This window comes from Lipophrys pholis (genome assembly GCF_963383615.2).
Source record: "Lipophrys pholis genome assembly, chromosome: 12".
In the NCBI taxonomy this organism is placed as follows: Eukaryota; Metazoa; Chordata; class Actinopteri; order Blenniiformes; family Blenniidae; genus Lipophrys; species Lipophrys pholis.
In genome coordinates, this window is record NC_137641.1 from 31,294,107 (window position 1) to 31,317,545 (window position 23,439).

Genomic DNA, 23,439 nt, shown 5'->3' on the forward strand with positions numbered 1-23,439 from the left:
TCTCTCTCTCTCTCTCTCTCTCTCTCTCTCTCTGTCTCTCTCTCTCTGTCTCTCTGTCTCTCTCTCTCTCTCTCTCTGTCTCTCTGTCTCTCTCTCTCTCTGTCTCTCTCTCTCTCTCTCTCTCTCTCTCTCTCTCTCTCTAATTAATTATAGCCACAACAGACAGAAGGTATTCAGTCTGTCCAGCATGAGTCCACACATTTTTCACCTCTGATGTTTCCTTCATGAAACGATATCTACAGTATCTATATGAATAATGTTCCCTCACACACTATGACTGAAACCTTTAGCTCCGCCCCCTTCCTGTCCTGATGGTTGTACTCTCCGCCCTTCCTTCCAGGCCTGGGCGGAGCTTGTGGCTACCTGGTGGGCGCCATGGACTGGGGTCACTCTGTGCTGGGCCGCCTTCTGGGCTCCGAGTACCAGGTCACTTACTTTTTCTCGGCGCTGACCTGGGGCATCTTCCTCACCGTGCACCTCTTCAGTATTCCAGAGCAACCTCTGGCCAAGGACCCGTACGACTCCTCGCCGTCCAGCGCCCTCCGCCTGCTGGGCTCCCACAGCCTCGGCTATGGAGCGCTGGCCAAAGAGCCCGCCTCCTCTGGACTCCCGTCGTCTGTGGCTGACCTGAGGCCCAGGTCCTTCTCAGCTCTGGGGGAAGCCAACTCCGTGACCTCCAGCGCCAAACAGCCAAACAAGGAGGTATGTGATGAGTTCAGGGATGGAAAAGGAGGGCGAACGAAGAGCCTGCTTCGCTGTAATGGAAGAGAAATATTCCTGTTAACAAGGAGAGGTCTTCCTTTCCACAGTCGCTTATATTGCTCATGTGGACCTAAAAGTGTCCTGAAAACACTTTGTTGTATTTGGCGCTATATACATAAAGTTGGATTGAATTGAATTGAATATTGATGCATAATTGATGGTGAAGGGTAATCTAAGAAAAGTATTTCCTCTCATTCCTCCTTCGGCTCATTTTAAACCCTAAACTGCAGCTTTTGGTTTCCTTATTTGAACTAATCTAAAATGTTCTGGGCAGTCTGGGATCCCAACAATCTGAAGAAATGATTTATTCAGGAGACGTTCTTAAGATTAATCTTCAAACAGATACGCTTCATCAGACCCACTTTCCTTGAAGTATTCTGTCTGCCTAATTCACAAATGAAATATCTATCAGATCTGTTTGTTCATTCACAAGTTCATTACCTTCTCATATACGCTTCATTCATATTTTAATACTGAGGTACTTTGCTGTGGAGTGGCTTGCCTCCTTACATTCCCCCACACTCTTTAAAAAGCAACTTAAAAGACCTATTTTCCTATGATGAATCATCTCGTCACCTCCTGCCCTCTACTTTACCTCACATTTTACTCTACACTTCCTCTCTTGGATGATAATCCCTCATTGATTCTCCTCACAGTGTACATCTCCTGTACTGAGGCTCAGGGTTCCATCTGATGATGACCAGTCTGGAGTTGATCTCCTTTTTCTTTTTATCCATTTCGCATGGATTATTCTTGTACTTTTGTCTCCTGATATATTGTCAAAGTTTATTTATCAGCCCTATCAATACAGATTGTTTGTAATACTTGAAAGGGGTGGAACTCTCCGGGTTCTGTTAATGCTAAATAAATAAACCTAAACCTCCTGTGAGGCTGCTGGAGGAGCTTTGCAGCAACACTTTGCCTTCACACAAGTCTGGAGTATGAATTAAGCTTTATAGCATTTAATAAGTACTCATACTGTTACTCAGTATTGACAAGTAGCTAAAGGTTAGTACTTGTACTCATCCTTTTAAAAAGTGCTCTCAGTGTAATTATAAATGAGCACAAGGCAACAATGTCTGTCTTGTTTGTCTCTTCATTTCATCGTTATGTTTATATATGTATGTATGTATGTATGTATGTATGTATGTATGTATGTATGTATGTATGTATGTATGTATGTATGTATGTATGTATGTATGTATGTATGTAACCAATTTACCTCATGGAGGAGATCAAAGGAGATCAGGGTTTAATTATCTGACCAGTTTCTACCTGAAGATGGAGTTTTCATGTTGGTCCACTAGTTGGTGCTGTTTTGGTTTTAGTACTGAAAACACACACACACACACACACACACACACACACACACACACACACACACACACACACACACACACACACACACACACACACACACACACACACACACACACACACACACACACACACACACAACAGAGAACAATGAGCTCCAAACACTGGGAGAACACGGACATTCTAGAGGACAGACCAAGTTGGATTGTTATTATGGTGACTGTCAAAATAAAAGCACCAGATTTCACAGTGATGTTCTTCTATCACGCTCCGTCCGCCGTCCTTTGTACTGATTAGACAGCCATGATTACATAATGTCATTCATTTAGGAAAGTAATGAGATGAAGAGGATATTTATACATATAATTATGTTATGGGGAAATGACCGGCTTTTTATAGTTCTAATTCAAATAAATTATTACTTGAATCTGCAGGACCTTCACTTTAATTTCTCAGTTTCTGCTCACTGTGTGAAGCAAATGTAAACTTTGATTGTTCAGAGTCTTTTCTCTCAGTTAGTTTTCACATTGGTATGCATAGTAATTAGTGAATATAATTACATAAAGCTGCGTAAAGCCATGAGTGAGAAAAAACAAGCCAGATGTTGCTTTATTTGATGAAGTTGCTTTGTTTTAGGAAAATTTGCTAATGACATAAACTAAACTCCTAAAACTAACAACATAAGTCCAGCCTTAGTAAGAATGTAATGAAGTTTATAACTCAGACAAAAAAGACCAAAATGAGAAATGAGAATAGACTTTAATCAAAGTAATTAATGGGCTAAAACCAAGATATTAGGTCTTAGCCCTTTTTATGCAACTTTTAAAATGAAAACGCATCATTTCGCCTTTTTGTTTCAGAAAAGTTTCCATGGAAACGTTAGAAACACTGAACATGATGTAGTTTGCATGCCCGGCCACTAGTGAGTGCTGTTGTGCCCATGCACAGAAGCAGCGTCACAGAAAAGTTGAATTTTTCCCGTTTCCACAGAGAAAAAAGTTCATAAAGTGTCACCGTAGGAGCAGTTTTCAAAAGGTTGTGTTTTCAGGGACTTCAAGCAGCATTGTCATGGAAACAAAAACCCAAAACACAGTGAAAGATTTGTTTTCACTTAAAAATGTGTAAATGGGGCCTTATGTTTAATCATGATCAACTGTGATGAAAAAATATGTTTTTTTGTTTAAATTAAAAGAAATAAAAACATTTTTTAAAAAATGTCAATTTAAAATAGAATTAATTTTATTTATTTCAACTGATTAATTGTTATTAATGAATAATAAAAAAAATTGTGTTTACTTTCTTAAAAAATATTTATTTGCGGAAAGATGATTTAATGATTTGAAAATGCAAAATACCAACTCCGGAGCAGCCGAACATCATCCAGACTTCAGTATTTTTACCAGTTAAGCTGAACTGCTGTTCATCTGAAACGTGACCTCGTTGATCAGCGCCGGGTTGTTTCAGTATTTCCTTGGTTCCAGGGTTCAAGCTGCTTTTAGTCTCGCTGAGATTTCTGCTCGGCAGCACTTCTGCTGATTGCAGTCTTGTGTCCTTCCTTCCTCTTATCCACAGTGAAGTGGCTTTTCTCCTCGCTGGGCGACGTCCTCTCCTGCTGGTTGAGCTTTAACCACGACGCTGGCGCTGCCGTGCGCTCAGTGTCACTGGAGGAGTACCTTTCAATATTTTGAGAACAAATAGTTTTTTCGTAACAGTTTGACGTCTGTCACTCCCCGTTACTTTCAAACTGGTGGTTTCCTGCGCTCTCAGATGCTGTTGTCACCAAAGGTGGCCTGCTGGTTGACCCCAACTTGACCCCGACCCACCCAGCATCGTGAGGATCACAACTTCCAGCTGACGTCATTCACAGTCACTGCTGGAGGAGCTGAGGCCAGTTTACACCGTTTCAAATGGAACTCAAACTATTGTGTTTTAGGGGTCTGATTACACGACAGCGCTGCTCAGAGTCACTGAAAAACCTCAGACTCCGTCTCCATGGAAACGAGGAAATCTCAACTTTTCTGAAACGCTGCTACTGCAAATGAACACCATGGCCATAGTGACTAGTAGTTCTGCACATGCTCAGTAGTGACAGTCACCATAACGACAATCCAACTTGGTACTTTTATTATGACAGTCACCATAACGACAATCCAACTTGGTACTTTTATTTTGACAGTCACCATAACGACAATCCAACTTGGTACTTTTATTATGACAGTCACCATAATGACAATCCAACTTGGTCTGTCCACTAGAATGTTCTCCCAGTGTTAATGTTTGGAGCATGTGTGTGTGTGTGTGTGTGTGTGTGTGTGTGTGTGTGTGTGTGTGTGTGTGTGTGTGTGTATGTGTGTATGTGTGTGTGCGCGCGCCAACTAGTGGCCTAACATTGAAACAACACAGTTTTCAGTGTTTCTGCCGTTTCCATGGAAACAGCACTCTCCCCATAGCTTTAAAAAAGTTTCCTGTCCTCATGGGAAACATGTGACACCATGAAAATGATGTAGTACACAGGTCAGGCCTATAGGTGGCGCTGTAACGCTGCCACAGGAAGAAACCAAAAACAGAGAAGTGGACAAATCCAGCATGTGTCCTTATTAAAGTGACGAGCATCAGCAGCTTCTGCAGCGCCACCTGGAGCAGGTAGTCCGCCATGTTGGTGTTGTTCAGTGACGTCACAGAGGGAGGCGGGGTTACAGGTGTAGAGGCGGGGCTGTGGCTGATGGGACAGAAATGATGGTTCCATGAATCAACGCTGTCGTGTGACTCAAACAAACCAACTCAGCACAGAAAGCGACGCCACCGGATCACCGCTTCTATCAAAGTGACTTCAGGCAGAATGATCACGTTTCATTTCATCCATTCGTCATTAGAACCAGACGGTCGTCACTGCATTGCTTCATTTGATTTATCATGGAATAACACAAGATTGTTGACTTTTATGCTTTTTAATTTTTCCTTGATCATTTGGCACATTGCACCAGTTTATGTCAATCAGGATAATTCTATCTTAGTGCAGCTCTGTGTACTCTGATATCAAAATACTATTACTGTGGCTCTTTCTACTTCTTCATCCTTTCTTGGTGTCTGAACCTTGAGCAGATCGATGAACATCAGTGACATCACTGCTTCATTCATTCTCATTACCGTCTTCTGATTACTCAGTTGTGAGTGATGGCCAGGTTAGTGATGGCCAGGTGAGTGATGGCCAGGTTAGTGATGGCCAGGTGAGTGATGGCCAGGTTAATGATGTCCAGGTTAGTGATGGCCAGGTGAGTGATGGCCAGGTTAGTGATGGCCAGGTGAGTGATGGCCAGGTTAGTGATGGCCAGGTTAGTGATGGCCAGGTGAGTGATGGCCAGGTTAGTGATGGCCGGGTGAGTGATGGCCAGGTTAATGATGGCCAGGTGAGTGATGGCCAGGTGAGTGATGGCCAGGTTAATGATGTCCAGGTTAGTGATGGCCAGGTGAGTGATGTCCAGGTTAATGATGTCCAGGTTAGTGATGGCCAGGTGAGTGATGTCCAGGTGAGTGATGGCCAGGTTAATGATGTCCAGGTGAGTGATGTCCAGGTGAGTGATGGCCAGGTTAATGATGTCCAGGTTAGTGATGGCCAGGTGAGTGATGTCCAGGTGAGTGATGGCCAGGTTAATGATGTCCAGGTTAGTGATGGCCAGGTGAGTGATGGCCAGGTTAATGATGTCCAGGTTAGTGATGTCCAGGTGAGTGATGGCCAGGTTAGTGATGGCCAGGTGAGTGATGGCCAGGTTAATGATGTCCAGGTTAGTGATGGCCAGGTGAGTGATGGCCAGGTTAATGATGTCCAGGTGAGTGATGGCCGCTGCCCACCAGGGTTTCATCCTTCTGTGTTTCCCCTGCTGACGCTGATCTGTGTGTTTCTGTCAGGCTCAGAAGACGATGACGTTCAGGTCGCTGCTCAAAGCCGTGGTGGACATGCCGAGTCACTACCGCTGCCTGTGTGTCAGTCACCTGCTGGGCTGGACGGCCTTCCTCTGCAACATGCTCTTCTTCACCGACTTCATGGGACAGGTATTATTTCTGTGTCGACTCACACGGTTGACGGTGGATGTGGCAGCGCCAACATTTAATCACATTCATATACATCACAATAGCAAACACGCTCACTGTTTCTGAATAAATCCCCCCACAAGTCCTCATCCAGCGGATTGGAGAGGCAAATCAAGGTCAAAGGAGATCAGCCTCTGTTGCCATGGAGACGCTCCCTGCTCAGTGTTTCGGGGGTATTTACTCCACTGTAAACACACTGGAGCTCTGCAGTTAGCCCTCTGCTAGCACACTGCGAACTCCACCCCCCTTCTCCACTCTCAGCCAATCACAGACCAGCTCGCTCGAATGGTGCGTTCAGGTAAACACAGAAGAATGGAACCAACAGAACATCATTTAGCCTGAACATTGTGAGGTTGGTGTTGGCGACTGTTGCATTCTACCGAGTGTAGTTCTAGTTTTTGATAGTGGCTCTCCATCACTACTTTAGGTCCCATTTACAACATTTTCAAGTGGAAACGCAAAACTTTTGTTCTATTTTTTGGCGTCTATTTGCACGACGATGCTCGGAGCCACTGAAAACCAAAGTTTTTGAAAATGTCAAAAGAGTACATTTTATTGAAAAGAAAATATATTTATGACATGCCCCCATGTTACCACTAGAGGATGCTCTTACCACAGTTTGAGAATCAAGGACCAGATCACTTTCATTTTCCAAAATTTTTATTTATTTTTGCTGCAGCGGCGTCCAACACCAGGCCACAAGAGTCCAGTCCAGGTTCTTAAGAGTAGCGACACAAGAGAACACCGAGAGCCGAGCTGAGGTATCAGTGATGCTGCCATGAAAGATAGTCAACTAATATTCAGGCTCAAAGCCATGATGTCATGGGCAGGTTGTGAAAATACCCAGAATGCAACAGCTGTAGGAGAAGGTTTTTGGACATTTCGTTTGTATTTTACATCATTAAAATTGGATTTATGTTGAAATTGTTGTCACTTTTGGGTAGTGATTATTTTCTGTGAAAATAATGACACTCTGCACCACAACAAAGAAATATGTTAAAGTTTATATTTAAAGCTTATTGTGGCACTATTTTAGCAGTCCCAGCCCTGTCCCAGAGACCTGTACTAAAACAAGTTTGACCATGGAAATTGAATGAAATCCATATATACTCCGATTTTAACAACATATACATCCACAGTAATGAATAGGTTTTGTCATTTGGAGCTCAAAGCCCAACTTAAAGCTGGATACGCTGCAGCTTTAGCTCTCTTTGTGGTGGCAGGCTGAGCATCAGGGAGTCTGGGTGTGTAATCATCTGTTGACTGGGTATTAATGATGAAGGCTTGGCGGACTCACATGCAGAGCTTTCAGAACAGAGGAGGCTCTTCACGCTGCCATGCAGAGCTTTCAGATCAGAGGAGGCTCTTCACGCTGCCATGCAGAGCGCAGCGGCATCAGCATCAGCAGGGTGCCTGATACTGTGGGCGTTATCGTCAGGGATGAGATGAGTGCAGTCAGCGCAGGAAAGCCAACTGCTAACAGAATTAAAAGATTTAATTTTAATGTTTATGAACCTGTGTGCTTTAGTAATCATTTAACTTTGCTAATCTTGACGTCATGCTTCTGTTGCAGATTGTGTATAATGGAAATCCTTACGCAGAGCACAACTCTACAGCCTACGCCACGTACGAGAGAGGGGTGGAGGTTGGCTGCTGGGGACTTTGCATTAATGCAGTTTCCTCTGCGCTCTACTCATGTGAGTGACGATTCTACATGTCTGCTAATAAGAAGGAAGGAGTCTCCACAATCTCCACAATCTCCACAGTCTCCACAATCTCCACAATCTCCACAATCTCCACAATCTCCACAATCCCCACAATCTCCACAATCTCCACAGTCTCCACAATCTCCACAATCTCCACAATCTCCACAATCCCCACAATCTCCACAATCTCCACAGTCTCCACAATCTCCACAATCTCCACAATCTCCACAATCCCCACAATCTCCACAATCTCCACAATCTCCACAATCTCCACAATCTCCACAATCTCCACAATCTCCACAGTCTCCACAATCTCCACAATCTCCACAATCTCCACAATCTCCACAATCCCCACAATCTCCACAATCTCCACAATCTCCACAATCCCCACAATCTCCACAATCTCCACAATCTCCACAATCTCCACAATCCCCACAATCCCCACAATCCCCACAATCTCCACAATCCCCACAATCTCCACAATCTCCACAATCCCCACAATCCCATTCACACATCGTTTCTAGTGAAAACGTTTCGTTTTTGCTTTTTCGTTTCAAAAAAGTTTAATGTTTACGACAGAAATGCTGAAAATGTAGTAGGCAAGTAGGACCACTAGTGGGTGTTGTTAGTCGTTTCCTTAATCAAACCACACACACACACACACACACACACACACACACACACACACACACACACACACACACACACACACACACACACACACACACACACACACACACACACACACACACACACACACACACACACACAGCAGAGAACAACGAGCTCTAAACATGAACAACAGGAGAACACAGACATTCTAGTGGACAGACCAGCAAGTTGGATTGTTATTATGGTGACTGTCAAAATAAAAGTATCCGGTTGTTTTGATCGTCTCTACTGAGCATGTGCAGAACTACTGTTTACTACAGCTGTGGTAAACATGCACAGTAGCAGCGTTTCAGAAAAGTTGTGTTTTTTCACAAGACATACTTGCAGGGTTTTCTAAAAGTTTTCACACATTTTCATGGAGATGGAGCCCTAGCATTTTCAGAAAGTTGCTTCTACCCGTTTCCAAGGAGACCAAGTGGGTTTTTTTAAATAGCGTTTTCTACTGTTTCCACGGAGACAGATTTGGAGCGTTTTCAAAAAGTCACATTTTCCCACGTTTGCACAGAGTCCGGGCCCGAGTATTTTCAGAGAGTTGTGTTTTCCTCAGAGATGGAGTCCTAGCTTTTTAGAAAGGGTCCACCTCGGGAGCTGTTTTCAAAAAGTTGTGTTTTCAGTGTCTCTGAGCGCCGTTGTCGTGTTAACAGACGCCCAAAACATTACAAAAGTGTCTCGTTTCCAAACGTGTAAATGTCCATCATGACGGACAGCAGCTCAGGGCAGCATGACGAGGTTGTACTGTGACGAAGGTAACTACGGAGGAGTATTAGGGTCACTGAAGAAAATAAAATCCTCACACACTTCGAGAAAAAAGTTGAAAATCAATGTTGAGATTTTATTTTCATCATGCACTTTAAAAGAAAGTCTAAATAGCCAGCGCATGTGACTTCTTCTACAACATGCATTGCAGGCGGTTTAATGAAGCTTCAGCCCATAAACACTGTGCAGTTCTGGTCAGTTTTAGACTTTGTAAAGACTCACTTCCTGTTGGACACAGATCCCTGCAGGATGCTCGGAGGCTATTTATAAAATATATTCGTATTAAACAAGGACATCCTGTGTAACATCAGATGTTCAGAAGCAGAAAACAACCATATATAGTCACAATTATGTGATTTAATGGGATTATTTTGGCATCCAGGGGCAAATGATGAGGAATGGGCCAGAGGAGACAGACTTTTCCTGTTTGTTTTAAAGAAGTCCAGCGTTTCACCTCCTCCTCCTCCTCCTCCTGTTCCTCCTGGTCTCCTCTTCCTCCTGTTCTCCTCCTCCTCCTGTTCTCCTCCTCCTCCTGGTCTGGTCGGTCCAGAAACCTTCAGTATTCTAAGTTTCTAGCTCCTCCTTGATTTTTCTCATTTGAATATTGGATCATAGGAGCTGCATTCAGAATCTGCTGTGTCTGTGTGAGCTGGACTGGCTCCGCCCACACATGCCCATCTTGGGAAGAGGAGGAAGTACTTGGTGTGTTATGTACTGTGCAAAGCTCAATCAAATAACACACTTGTCAAATAAAGGCTCGGCATGAAAGTAGACCTATTAATAGCCTGGGAGGCACAAGGTGTTTTTTCTCTCTTTGCTGCTTGGAAACAGAAGATGACCGTCCAATTAAATGTCCAGTCAGCCGTCACAAACCCAATGCTGGCCGTACGCCATAAACGGCAAATCAATTATCAGATCGTCTGTTATCTGGTCTGAACCAACATGCCTCCTATCGCTATTGTTGATTCTGCTGTAATTGTGTGTGTGTGTGTGTGTGTGTGTGTGTGTGTGTGTGTGTGTGTGTGTGTGTGTGTGTGTGTGTGTGTGTGTGTGTGTGTGTGTGTGTGTGTGTGTGTGTGTGTGTGTGTGTGTGTGTGTGTGGATTGACAGACGTGCAGCGCTTCCTGCTGCCCTACATCGGTCTGAAGGGACTGTACTTCATGGGCTACTTGGTGTTCGGCCTGGGCACCAGCCTGATCGGCCTCTTCCCCAACGTGGTGGCCACGCTGGTCCTGTGCAGCGTGTTCGGCGTCATGTCCAGCACGCTCTACACCATCCCGTTCAACCTGATAGCGGAGTATCAGCGTGAAGAGGAGGTATTGAACTGCTGATTAAATCTCACATCAATCACACGTTTTCTATTACTTCTTCGTCCAGCGTTGAGGCTTAATGGACTGCAGTCTTGCGGAGAGCGTGCTAAATTGCACGCTCCCTAAAATAGATTGCAATTCTTTTTTTTACATGATAAAATGATCAATTAATGCGATACCATGAGTAGCATGATGTGCAAACAGGAGTATTCATATGAGGGAGTATTACTACTTGATTGGCCGGAGTGTTGAGCCTCCTCAGGCATGAAATGAAATGAATATTACATATAAGAGTGTTACAGCAAATTCTTTTTGGTTTTTTTAAGAAAGAAAGCAATATGGGAGACGACTCATCACAGAGTCAAAAGGAGGAAAAAGTATTAGAGAGTCAGAAAAACACAGTAAAGAAAAAAACTACTAAAGTTGAGAAGGTAAAGGTGCATATAGAAATGTGTGGTTCACCGTATTGACAGCAGCATTTCAGCTAAAGGAGCCGAATTCCAGCTTATTGTCAAATTTTAGAAAAACTAGGGCTGCATTGCTCCAACTTTTGTTTATTTATTTTTCAAAATTTGCTTGTTGTTTTTTCAAACAAAATACAATCACACATTTGAACGAAATGGAGTTATTGGTTAAGTTAAAAATACTAGTAAAAAAATTGCCAGATAAACAGAAACACTAAACCTAAAATTAATAATAATAATAATAAATAAAACACATAACAAATTTTAACAATTAAAAATTAAATAAAGTAACAATAGTAATAAAAATACACACATATATAATTTAAAACAAAACAATTAACAACGATATTGAAGATAGAGTGAAAGGGAGAAAAAAATGTTTGTAAAATTTGTAGTGGTGCCTCGTTAAGACAGTCTAATATTTTTTATAATTTGAGAAAATACAACGCATCCTTTATCCAGTGACTTTGTGAAGGAGGTACTTTGGATTTCCAGTTGATTAAAATGAATCTTCTAGCATTTCTTTTGTGTGAGAACAGTGAGAGTGGTGAGACTCTAAATAAAGCAATTACAGAATCCCGCTGAGGAGGTTTTTAGATAGCATATTAAAAATCTGTAACCAGTAGTTCCTGAGAAACCAACAAAGCCACTTCATATGTATAAGTACGTACGTTTATTTACCAAGTGCTTTTCACAGATAAAAATCACAAAGTGCTGTACATAAAATGGGTGCAATAAAATCAAAACACAAGATATAGGTCGGTATAAGGTTGGCTGTAGAGCTGTGGCATCTGTCGCACATTGCAGATTCAGTTAAATAGATCCTGGCCAGGTGAGGCGTGGTCTTATCGGCACAAAGACACTGTTTGGCACAAATGGAAGACTCATGTATTCAAGTTTTTTTAAGTATGAGTAATACATTTCTGATGTCATATAAACTGTCGTTCTTGATATTTTGAACATAATCTACAATCGGACTTACGTTTGTCATTCTCATTAATTATGAAGAATCTCCCAACATAACATTGTGTAATACTCGCCGGGTTGTATCGAGGATCTTTTACAAGTACCAGTACTTGGTGCAGTATCGGACCCAATACTGGTATCGGTGCATCCCTGATAAAACAAACTGTCATAAAGACCATAAAAGTCTTCAGACATTCACAACATAAACTTTTGATTCAGTATTCCAGTAGACAATCCTGATAATCCATATTCATGAAGGCCTCCCATTATTTATGCGTGTTATTTTGCCATCAGTCTGATGCTGTTGGTACATATCATTGTGCTGTCGGTATATATCATTGTGTTGTCGGTATATATCATTGTGTTGTCGGTATATCATTGTGCTGTCGGTATATATCATTGTGTTGTCGGTATATTATTGTGCTGACGGTATATATCATTGTGCTGTCGGTATATATCATTGTGCTGTCAGTATACATCATTGTGCTGTCGGTATATCATTGTGCTGTCGGTATATATCGTTGTGCTGTCGGTATATATCGTTGTGCTGTCGGTATACATCATTGTGCTGTCGGTATATCATTGTGCTGTCGGTATATATCGTTGTGCTGTCGGTATATATCATTGTGCTGTCGGTATACATCGTTGTGCTGTCGGTATACATCGTTGTGCTGTCGGTATATATCGTTGTGCTGTCGGTATATATCGTTGTGCTGTCGGTATATATCGTTGTGCTGTCGGTATATATTGTGCTGTCGGTATACATTGTGCTGTCGGTATATATCGTTGTGCTGTCGGTATACATCATTGTGCTGTCGGTATACATCATTGTGCTGGCGCTGTCGGTATATCATCGTGCTGGCGGAATATATCATTGTGCTGCCGGTATATATTGTGCTGTCAGTATATATTGTGCTGTCGGTATATATCGTTGTGCTGCCGGTATATATTGTGCTATCAGTATATATTGTGCTGTCGGTATATATCGTTGTGCTGTCGGTATATATTGTGCTGTCGGTATATATCATTGTGCTGTCGGTATATACTATTGTGCTGTCGGTATATATTGTGCTGTCGGTATATATCATTGTGCTGTCGGTATATATTGTGCTGTCAGTATATATTGTGCTGTCGGTATATATCGTTGTGCTGCCGGTATATATTGTGCTGGCGGTATATATTGTGCTGTCGGTATATATTGTGCTGTCGGTATACATCGTTGTGCTGTCGGTATATATCATTGTGCTGTCGGTATACATCGTTGTGCTGTCGGTATATATCATTGTGCTGTCGGTATATATCATTGTGCTGTCGGTATATATTGTGCTGTCGGTATACATCGTTGTACTGTTGGTATATATTGTGCTGTCGGTATATATCATTGTGCTGTCGGTATATATTGTGCTGTCAGTATATATTGTGCTGTCGGTATATATCGTTGTGCTGCCGGTATATATTGTGCTGGCGGTATATATTGTGCTGTCGGTATATATTGTGCTGTCGGTATACATCGTTGTGCTGTCAGTATATATTGTGCTGTCGGTATATATCATTGTGCTGTCGGTATATATTGTGCTGTCGGTATATCATCGTGCTGGCGGAATATATCATTGTGCTGGCGGTATATATTGTGCTGTCGGTATACATCATTGTGCTGTCGGTATATATTGTGCTGTCGGTATACATCATTGTGCTGTCGGTATATATCATTGTGCTGTCGGTATATATTGTGCTGTCGGTATATATCATTGTGCTGGCGGTATATATTGTGCTGTCGGTATACATCATTGTGCTGTCGGTATATATCATTGTGCTGTCGGTATATATTGTGCTGTCGGTATACATCGTTGTGCTGTCGGTATATATTGTGCTGTCGGTATACATCGTTGTGCTGTCGGTATATATTGTGCTGTCGGTATATATCATTGTGCTGTCGGTATATATTGTGCTGTCAGTATATATTGTGCTGTCGGTATATATCGTTGTGCTGCCGGTATATATTGTGCTGGCGGTATATATTGTGCTGTCGGTATACATCGTTGTGCTGTCAGTATATATTGTGCTGTCGGTATATATCATTGTGCTGTCGGTATATATCATTGTGCTTTCGGTATATATTGTGCTGTCGGTATATATTGTGCTGTCGGTATATATTGTGCTGTAGGTATATATCATTGTGCTGTCGGTATATATTGTGCTGTCGGTATATATTGTGCTGTCGGTATATATCATTGTGCTGTAGGTATATATCATTGTGCCGTAGGTATATATTGTGCTGTCGGTATATATTGTGCTGTCGGTATATACAGAATCATTGTGCAGAAGTTCCAGACTGTCCTGAACCCAGCCAACGATAAAGGAATGGCCGGTTGCAGGCATCTACCTAAATGCTGAAATCATCGACCAAACAGCTTCAAATATTGAGGAAACAAGACAAACCTGAGGCTCCTTTTGAAGCAGGAGACGTCCCACCTGTAGAAATCATCTCCGGTTTAAAACTTCCAGCCTAATCAGACATAGAGCTCCCTTTCTTTTTACTCTAAAATATCCACAACTGTCAAGGTTAATGAGGTTTATCCTCCTCAATAAATCATAAACAACAATATGATCCCTTCTGAGGCGGATCAATCAGCATTTGGTTGAAAAACACTTTTGCTTTGACCCTCAATCAATCCCTCTCTCAGCTGAGCAAAAAAAGAAAAACAGAAAGAAAATGATGTGATTCACTGAGAAATGTATGAGAAGGTAGAAGGAGGAAAAACGAATCATCTTGAAAGGTCTCTTCAAGGTTCCAGGCTTTATTTACCAAGCTGGTATTGAGGAGGAACTGCTGAAAATCCTTCTTTTTTTTCCTTGTGAAAAGCGTTGTGTGAACGCAGCCTAATAAAGTCTGACAAGTCATTTACTTACTGCTATTAACCTGCAGTCATCCACCACGTTCCTTCTCACACTGCAGCACCATTCAGCTGCTTGTGAACGAGCATCAAAGCAGCTAATTCGTTTTCCTCGCACTGAAAATTAAAGCGTGCGAGAAGAGTCCGCCTGGCGTGAGCGGGAAAACAGAGGGAATATGATGCTGATAATCAGGTGCTTCGACAGAGACGTCTAAAAGCTTTTACTATTGTCAGACACGTTGCATGTTCGTTTTTAAATGTTCCAGACGGGTAAAATAGAGGCAGAACCTTGAAATTTAAACTTTAGAGTTTTCCATTGTTGTGGAGTTGTGGAGAGTACACGGGATGAAAATGTTGATATTTTCACAAAACCAAACAATTACTATGGAAAATGACTTCAATCTCAATATAAAGCCAATTTTAATGAAACTTCAGGTGTGAAATCCAGTGAACGCTTCTCCTAAAACTGTTGCATTCTGGGTATTTTTACAAACTCGTCCTGACAGCACAGCTTTGAGGCTAATGCTAGTTAGCTGGCCTTCATGGCAGCATCACCGATTCCTCCGCTCGGGTCTCCGTGTTCTGTTTTGCCCGCTACTCTTAAGAAATTAGAAAGTCCATGTTTTCTTGGAAATGTTCATAATTTACACTTTGGTTTGGCCCGATCGGAGCTTCTTGCTGGCCGGTTTGGGCCAACGGGCTTTATGTTCACACCCATGATCTTCACGGACTCTCAGCATTTTCAAAAAGTTCAACCTTGGGAGCCATTTCCAAAAGGTTTATTTTCAGTGACTCCAGAACGCACTGAAATCTTTTCGTTTTGACTTGAAAATGTGGTAAAATGTGTAAATGGGACTTAAGAGGACTCTGCTTCCCTTCCAGGAACAAGTGAAGCTGCAGAGAAGCACCAAAAGCCCCCGCGGCTCGGGGATGGACTGCGCGGCGCTCACCTGCATGGTCCAACTGGCTCAGATCATCGTGGGCGCCGGCCTCGGGGCGCTGGTCAATGCGGCGGGGAGCGTGGTGGTGGTGGTCCTCTCGGCCTCGGCCGTGTCCCTGCTGGGCTGCACCTTCATCTTCCTCTTTATCAGATAGGTCAACTGATTCTGTCCATCGCTAAACTTATTTGAATGCTGTTCTTTTAATAAAGATTCTTTATTATATATGAGAATGTCTTTGACTCTTTGGCAGTGGTCAAATAATAACAATGGAATAATGTGAAACCATAACAACAGGGACATTGTTCCACAATGAAACCATAGCAACAGGGACATTGTTCCACAATGAAACCATAGCAACAGGGACATTGTTTCTTCAGGTCCCTCCTTCGCTGAGCCTGGTTCTGCAGGTTTCTTCCTTTTAAAGGTTTTTCTTAAGATAACTGTGATGTGTTCTGACGGTGCAAAAAAAAATTAATTGAACTCTTTAGGGGCCTTCATGCTATTTATATATAGAAAACATATATCGTTATTTATTTATTTCTATATATATATATATATATGTTTGTTGAAAGCCCTGCAACATTCCACTCATCACCAGACGTGCTGGACGGAGCCGAGATGGTTCTAACTTCTGGATCCACGGCAGTTCATGTTTACTAATTAGTGCCTCCATGCCGACTCTGGACTGGGAGTCTCTTCAACTTCACTGGCGTCGGTAATTAAAGCAGCTCAGATGAGATCATCAGAGGAAATTTCCTGAAGGTGGTCGCGTAGCTGCAAGGTCACTTAATCCCCAATCCTGCAGCCTGGGAAGTTTGTTCAACCAACTTTGGCATTTTGTCATTTCTTGCTGAGATTTTGATCTTCTAATCCTACCTGTTGCAAAGGTGAAAGGAAAAACACTTAATTACCACAAATAAACTCAGTGAGAATCACGCTGAGCTTTACAGGCGTTAGGATTGTGGATTTTTCTATATTAATGAGCCAAAAGTATCAACAAACACTTGCTTCTCCAGCACTGGGTGGGTTTGTCCTCCATGTGGTCAGTCACCATAGTTTACCTGCTCAGTGGATCCAAGACTTCACCTCAAGCTGTGCTACAGGCTACATGCTACAGGCTACAAGCTACAGGCTACATGCTACAGGCTACAAGCTACAGGCTACATGCTACATGCTGCTCCAATGGAGAAAAAGCGGTTATTGAATTTGACCGTTTTTTAAGAGTGGGATGATGATCTTTAACCACATTGCGCCTCAGCCAAGACGCTGCTTAATCTCAGGCCAAGTTTTTCTTTGAATGGCAGATTTCTGCATGTTTCTCAATATGTTGTTAAAACTATTGAAATCCACGGAAAAAGAGGCAAAACTTTATAAGATATTTCTAATTTGAAACATCTAGAAATTTAGAAAATGTGGATGGAAAGAGAAGGCGGCTTTATTCTGAAAGGAGAACTGAACTTTTAGAACAAAAAACAACGTTTAAATCACAATGAATAAAAAGTCAAACTCAATGTGTGGAACAGTGTGGAGCTGAAGAGAAACATGAACGTTAATGATTGAAAAGGTTGTACAGAAATAATTTCTCACAGGAGGAGGTATTTTAATCAGTGAGTACATCAAGAAATATACAAGACTCCTCCACCGTCGCTTCATGTGTAGCAGGACTCATGTCAGTCAGAACGTCACTTACATAACAACGTGTGCTGATCAGGGAGGTTCTGACTCTGAGACCTCTGGTCACATGACTGGATGGAATTATGGCAACGTGACGTCACACAGACACTGTCCCTGTTGCTATGGTTTCACATTATGGAACAATATTTCCAGGGATGATTTGTCAACATCCAAGAACCAATCAATTACATTCTGCGACATTAACGGTGAAACATTTCAGAAAAAAATCCCATTCATCTCCTTTCATCTCGTCACACTAAATTTCCTTTGAAATGTTCTAGTAATAACAGCACTAATAAATCTCCCAGAATGCCTTGCAGCCTCTCAGTAACCTGGTCGCTGAGCCGTTTGTCTGCATGTATTTATTCATTGTTTAGTTTGGATGGATTTGATTGTTTCACAAGAACTTCTCACCTGAATTATGGGATGTAGCTACCTGACCTACCTAGTCAGCATCAATATCCTCCGTTCCACAAATACATGTGGCACTGGCGTCTGTTCTCTACCGAGTGTAGTTCTATTTTATGTTGTAATGAAGCCACACACACACAGTAGAGAACAACGAGCTCTAAACATAAACAACAGAAGAACACGGACATTCTAGTGGACAGACCACCAAGTTGGATTGTTATTAAGGTGACTGTCAAAATAAAACCACCAAGTTAGATTGTTATTATGGTGACTGTCAAAATAAAACCACCAAGTTAGATTGTTATTATGGTGACTGTCAAAATAAAACCACCAAGTTAGATTGTTATTATGGTGACTGTCAAAATAAAACCACCAAGTTAGATTGTTATTATGGTGACTGTCAAAATAAAACCACCAAGTTGGATTGTTATTATGGTGACTGTCAAAATAAAACCACCAAGTTGGATTGTTATTTTGGTGACTGTCAAAATAAAAGTCCAGGAGAATATGGACTGGGAGTCATGACATCACGGAGGAAACGTTCTTCTGGTTGGCTCTACTGAGCATGTGCAGAACTACTCGTTACTTACTACAGCAGACACAGTAGCAGCGTCTACATGAAGATGGAACCCAAGTGTTTCCAGAAAGTTGCGTTTTCGCAAAGTTCCACCTCGGGAGCTGTTTCCACAAAGTTTTGCTGGATAGTTTCTGACTGGGCTTCCTGTGAGTGTCTCAGTGTCTGTGCTGCCAGACCGACTGCAGCAGAGTTCACCTCCATAACGCTGCTTCAGAGGAAGAATCCTTCTTCTGGTTCGTCCTTCAGCTGCTCTGGCCTCTCGCAGCTTCCTTCTTCTCAATGATCTGAAGTGTGATTGTCTGAAAATCATTTTCCCTGAGATTTGTTACACATCAAAGCATCTTGTCGCATATTAGTGTGTGTGTGTGTGTGTGTGTGTGTGTGTGTGTGTGTGTGTGTGTGTGTGTGTGGTCACATTCAACACCCTCTTGACACATATTTGTCTGTCGGGTTAATTTAGCTCCTGTGGCCTTTATTCCTGCTGGGATTAGCTGTGTGCTAAAGGAACAACTGTCCTCCCGCTACTTTTAGCAGGTTAATTAGAAAATAGATCAATCCACACTGTTTATCTCACAGGGGTTTCTACTCCCACTGCTCTTATCTCAATGTGCAGTTTCTTTTTTGTCTCACAGAATTGAAGCTGCGATTAATGAGGCGACATTCGGAGAGAAAGAACCCGCAGAACATTTTCTTTTGAAACAGAACGTGTGGATTCTTCTGTCTGTCGTTTATCATCTGACTTACCAGGGAACCTCTGCAGTCATGGTGCATTAACGTCAGCCAGCTCCGTTTATCTGAAGCGATATGACATTTCAGTCGCTTAACTGCAATCATACTGAATTTATGACACTTCATGAGATGATAACGTTTAATAAACGTCAGATTGTGAAGGAAATAATCTGAAGTGACAAATATTCCCTCACATCCTCCTGCATGTGACAACATTCATTCTGAGTGCTTTATTATTTGATTGTCTCCTAAATGGTTAAAAACAAAAGTTAAATCAACTTGAAATCAATTTTCTTCCATTAAGGATTCTGAAATTATTGTTCTGCTTGTAAGTTTTGTAAAATAGATGTGATGCTACGATATCATCCGATTTAACAAACACTCCGGTCCAAATCTTTAACTTTAGTTTTATTAACAGGCCTGAGCTTGGTGGCTGAGGGAGGATGTGTCTCCCTCCACTGATTCTTCACAAGCGCAGCGAGCACATTAAACAAGGAGCATATTCAGGACACGTTGTCATTTCTTTCTTTTTCTTTCGGGGATTTTTCGTCCTCACTTTTACGCATCGTCCAAAATGAGGCCTCTTGAATGTTTATCTAAGAGAAAGAAAGTCAGGAGGCGCTTCATTCTAAGTGCTGTTTTGCGGCAGATCTCTCCTGTCGCTGTACATCGCCGCTCCCGGAGGATAAAACATCACCGCGGGCTCCGCCGGCGCGCCGAGCGGCATCAGCGCGTGCTCCTGCTGCTCCATCTCCGGCTTGGTGGAGGCTGTGATCGGTCTGATCGTGGTCAGGTTCGGAGAGGTGATCCTCCAGAAGAGCTTCTTCAGCGCCTTCCTGAACTCCCGCCTCATCAGGCAGTACAGGATGGGGTTGAGGCAGCTGTTGGAGTGCGCCAGGCACACGGACACGGGGAAGACGTACACCTGCATGGTGTAGTACTCGTAGCTGAAGTGCACCACGTTGAGTTTGATGAGGATGCCCCAGGCGGTGAGCGCCTGGTTGGGCAGCCAGCAGAGGAAGAAGGACAGCACCACGATGGTGACGGACTTGGTCACCTTGGCGCGCCTCTTGGCGCTGGACGTGTTGATGTTCTTGGAGGTGATGAAGCGCAGCAGGAGCAGGTAGCAGACCGAGATGATCCCCAGAGGAACCACGAAGCCCAGCAGCACCTTCTGCGAGTGGTACAGCCCGAGCCAGAACTGCGCCGTGCCGTTGGTTTCGGGGAATTTGACGAGGCACAGGTCCTCGTTGGACACGGTGGCGGTGGTGGTGAAGACGGCGTGCGGCAGCGCGGCGGAAACGGCCGCGAACCAGATGAAGACGGTGATGCAGCGCGCCGAGCAGCAGTGCGTCCGCCGCCGGCGACCCTTCAGCGCAGAGGCCAGCGACCAGTACCGCGCCACGCTCATGGCCGTGAGGAAAAACACGCTGGCGTACATGTTCATCGCCGTCACGTAGGCGACGATCTTACACATGGCTTTACCGAAGAGCCACGTGAAGTCCAGCGCGTTCTCCACCGCCCAGAAGGGCAGAGTCAGCACGAACTGGAAGTCCGTCACCGCCAGGCTGGTCACGAACAGGTTGATGGAGGATTTCTTCCACGCCTGTTTGGTCTTCATCAGGTACAGGACCAGCAGGTTCCCGACCAGACCCAGGGCGCAGACCAGGGAATAAATGACCGAGATGATAATGCGGACGGCGGCGGCGCCATCTCCGACGAAGTCCGCTTTCCCAAAGTCCGACCGGTGGAAGAAGTCTCCGTACGAGCGGTTGGTCGAGTTGAGGACGCAGCTGAAGTTGAAGGACGCCGCGCAAACTATCCCCACTGAGTTCTCGTAATTAAAGTCGGCAAATTCCTCAGACATCTTGACTTTAATCCGTGGGGATGTTTGCCAAACGGATCCGATTCCTCATGTCTCATGCGTCAGCCTCCATCTCATTCACAAGCTCAAACGGTACATTGCAGTGGGTTTCCAACATAAATGAAAAACGGTATAGCTCCGCGGCGGTGGTGTGTCTGTGGCTCCTCGTCAAGCTGCTGACTTCTTCTGAGCTTTTTCCTCAGTGCGTCTCCAAACAAGGGAGGACGCGTCCTGACGCAGCGCTGTGGCGCAATCCGGCGCTGACCCTGGTTCTGATCACCTGCGACCTGCATGAAACAAGTCGCAAAACCTTCTCACTGTTAAGATACACCAATATTCACCATTAAAACAAAAAAAAACAACGTGTGCACCATGAACGTTTAGTTTTCCTCCATGTGAATCACGCGCGCTCGTTGGAACGCGCTCAAACACGCACACGTGCGCCTGGACAGTTTAATGTACGTTTCCTGCCAATGAAGGATCGATCGCTAAAAGCTTTCTGATGAAGACTCGCTTGCTGCTTGTCTTAGATCCAATCCAGCGTTTCAAGCTGCGTCCGCTCCGCTGGAAGCTTCTCATGTCTGAGGCGGAACAGTTCTACTTCATCAAGCAGCGCGCGGAGGGTCTTGATCCGCCAACTGAGGAGAGGTGGTTCAACAGGCGGATAACAAGTCCATACAAGTCATTCTGCTTAGTAAAAAACAATATTGCTCAAACTAATAAGAATGTAATTATAAAGGGCGAAGCTGATGAGAAATATCAGGACGTTTTTCCGTAAAGAATCTGAGTAAAGATTCATTCAGCTTCACATGCAGTGGATTTAAAAGGCTATTTCAAGTTTAAGAAGCTTTTTGTCCAAAAGGTTCTACATGAATGTGAAAATGAGAAGCAAATTTAATCACTGAGAAGATAAATCTGAGAAGTACATTGAACTTAATCTGTGAAATCAACAATAAACATTCAAGTTAGTGTCTTTGCACAAATATCTCTTGGATTGGATTTGTTCGGGAACATGAATACTTTAAGTTATGTGAGTTAATCTTTTAAATCCCTCCGCGATCTTGTTATCTTTACTGTGTTTTATTCAGTATTTCAAAAACACCAAATACTACAATACCCATATTCCATCTGTGTCCCCAGACAGAATGAAGATGTACAAAGACGCAGTGGAAGATAAATTTCAAACAAACTATCAAACATGGGAGGATCCTGAGACAGAAAAAACACCAAGTTCACTTTACACGGATTTTATTTGTAGTTTGTAGTTTAAAAAGAACAATCTTGCTTGATGAACACAAAAAAATGTGTGCAACCACTGAGCCACCTTTTGTTGATAATCTATATAAATGATTAAATTAGTATTTTATATTAAAAAAAACAGCTAGACAAAATAAGTAATCTATATCCAAGTATCCACATACATCAGTCATATTTCTAGATTAACATGCCTGGAAAGCCTTCATTTGTATGAACGTGAGTGTGTGGTGACTCTAACGGTATATTCAGCAATACATCAGAGTTACTGCACTAAGTACTTTGGATAATAAAAAGACACTAAAACTTACAGTGCTGATTCAAATTCTTGAAAGGATTAAACGTAAAAAATGAAGGCTGTAAAGTCAAGTTCAACAGATCAAGATCCAGCTTGTGTCATGGTTTAAAAGAACAAACTAAATTATTTCAGAATAAAAGCATGCAGTAATGTTCAGGACTTTACATAGAGCTGTGTCAAACATGAGGCTGTGGTCCAAACTGTCCTGCAAGAGGCTCCAATTGGTCAAAACACCAAGAAAATGGTAAAGATTTCTAAGAAAACCTAGATTTCTTTATTCAACAAACTTCTGACGAGTAGCGAGACAATAAAAGTGAAGACTGAGAGCCGAGCTGAGAATCAGTGATGCTGCTATGAAAGACAGCAAACCAGCATTTTACCTCTGAGCCACTGTCAGGATGACTTTGAAAAAACTCCCAGAATGCAACAGCTGTCGGAGAAGGTTTTTTGGACATTTGCCTGTATTTGACATCTGAAGGTTTAATTAAAATGTAACTTTATTTTCCATTATAATTGTTTGGATTTGTGAAAATGTCGATTTTTTTAACTTATACTCTGCGCCACAACAAAGAAAAACTTTAAAGTTTAAATGACATTATGGCACTATTTTACCCACTCAGGATGAAAGACTGTATGTTGCCCCTGATTTATCCATATTTTATTACAGAAGAATGATGTTTTCTCTGCTGATTCACAGAAGTCCTGTTTGGTTCCTATGGCACTTTGATCTTTGTCGTTGCTTTTATAGAGCTATA

General features: G+C 42.8%; 2 protein-coding genes across 2 annotated transcripts in view; one reads left to right on the plus strand and one right to left on the minus strand.

Annotated features, from left to right (window-relative positions):
- Positions 1-16,098, plus strand: part of slc45a2 (solute carrier family 45 member 2) — a gene marked incomplete at its 5' end in the record, with an annotated part of 19,635 nt that extends 3,537 nt beyond the window's left edge. The window contains 5 exon segments of the mRNA XM_080477287.1: positions 341-702; positions 5,986-6,129; positions 7,742-7,865; positions 10,413-10,618; positions 15,819-16,098. Coding sequence (XP_080333413.1) covers positions 341-702; positions 5,986-6,129; positions 7,742-7,865; positions 10,413-10,618; positions 15,819-16,031 — 1,049 coding nt within the window. The 3' untranslated portion in view covers positions 16,032-16,098.
- Positions 16,099-19,896: 3,798 nt separating this feature from the next.
- On the minus strand, positions 19,897-21,135 carry rxfp3 (relaxin family peptide receptor 3; the record flags this gene model as incomplete). The annotated part of the gene is made up of 1 exon (XM_080476286.1): positions 19,897-21,135. The coding sequence occupies one exon, from the start codon at positions 21,133-21,135 to the stop codon at positions 19,897-19,899; it is 1,239 nt and encodes a 412-aa protein (XP_080332412.1).
- Positions 21,136-23,439: the final 2,304 nt, after the last annotated feature.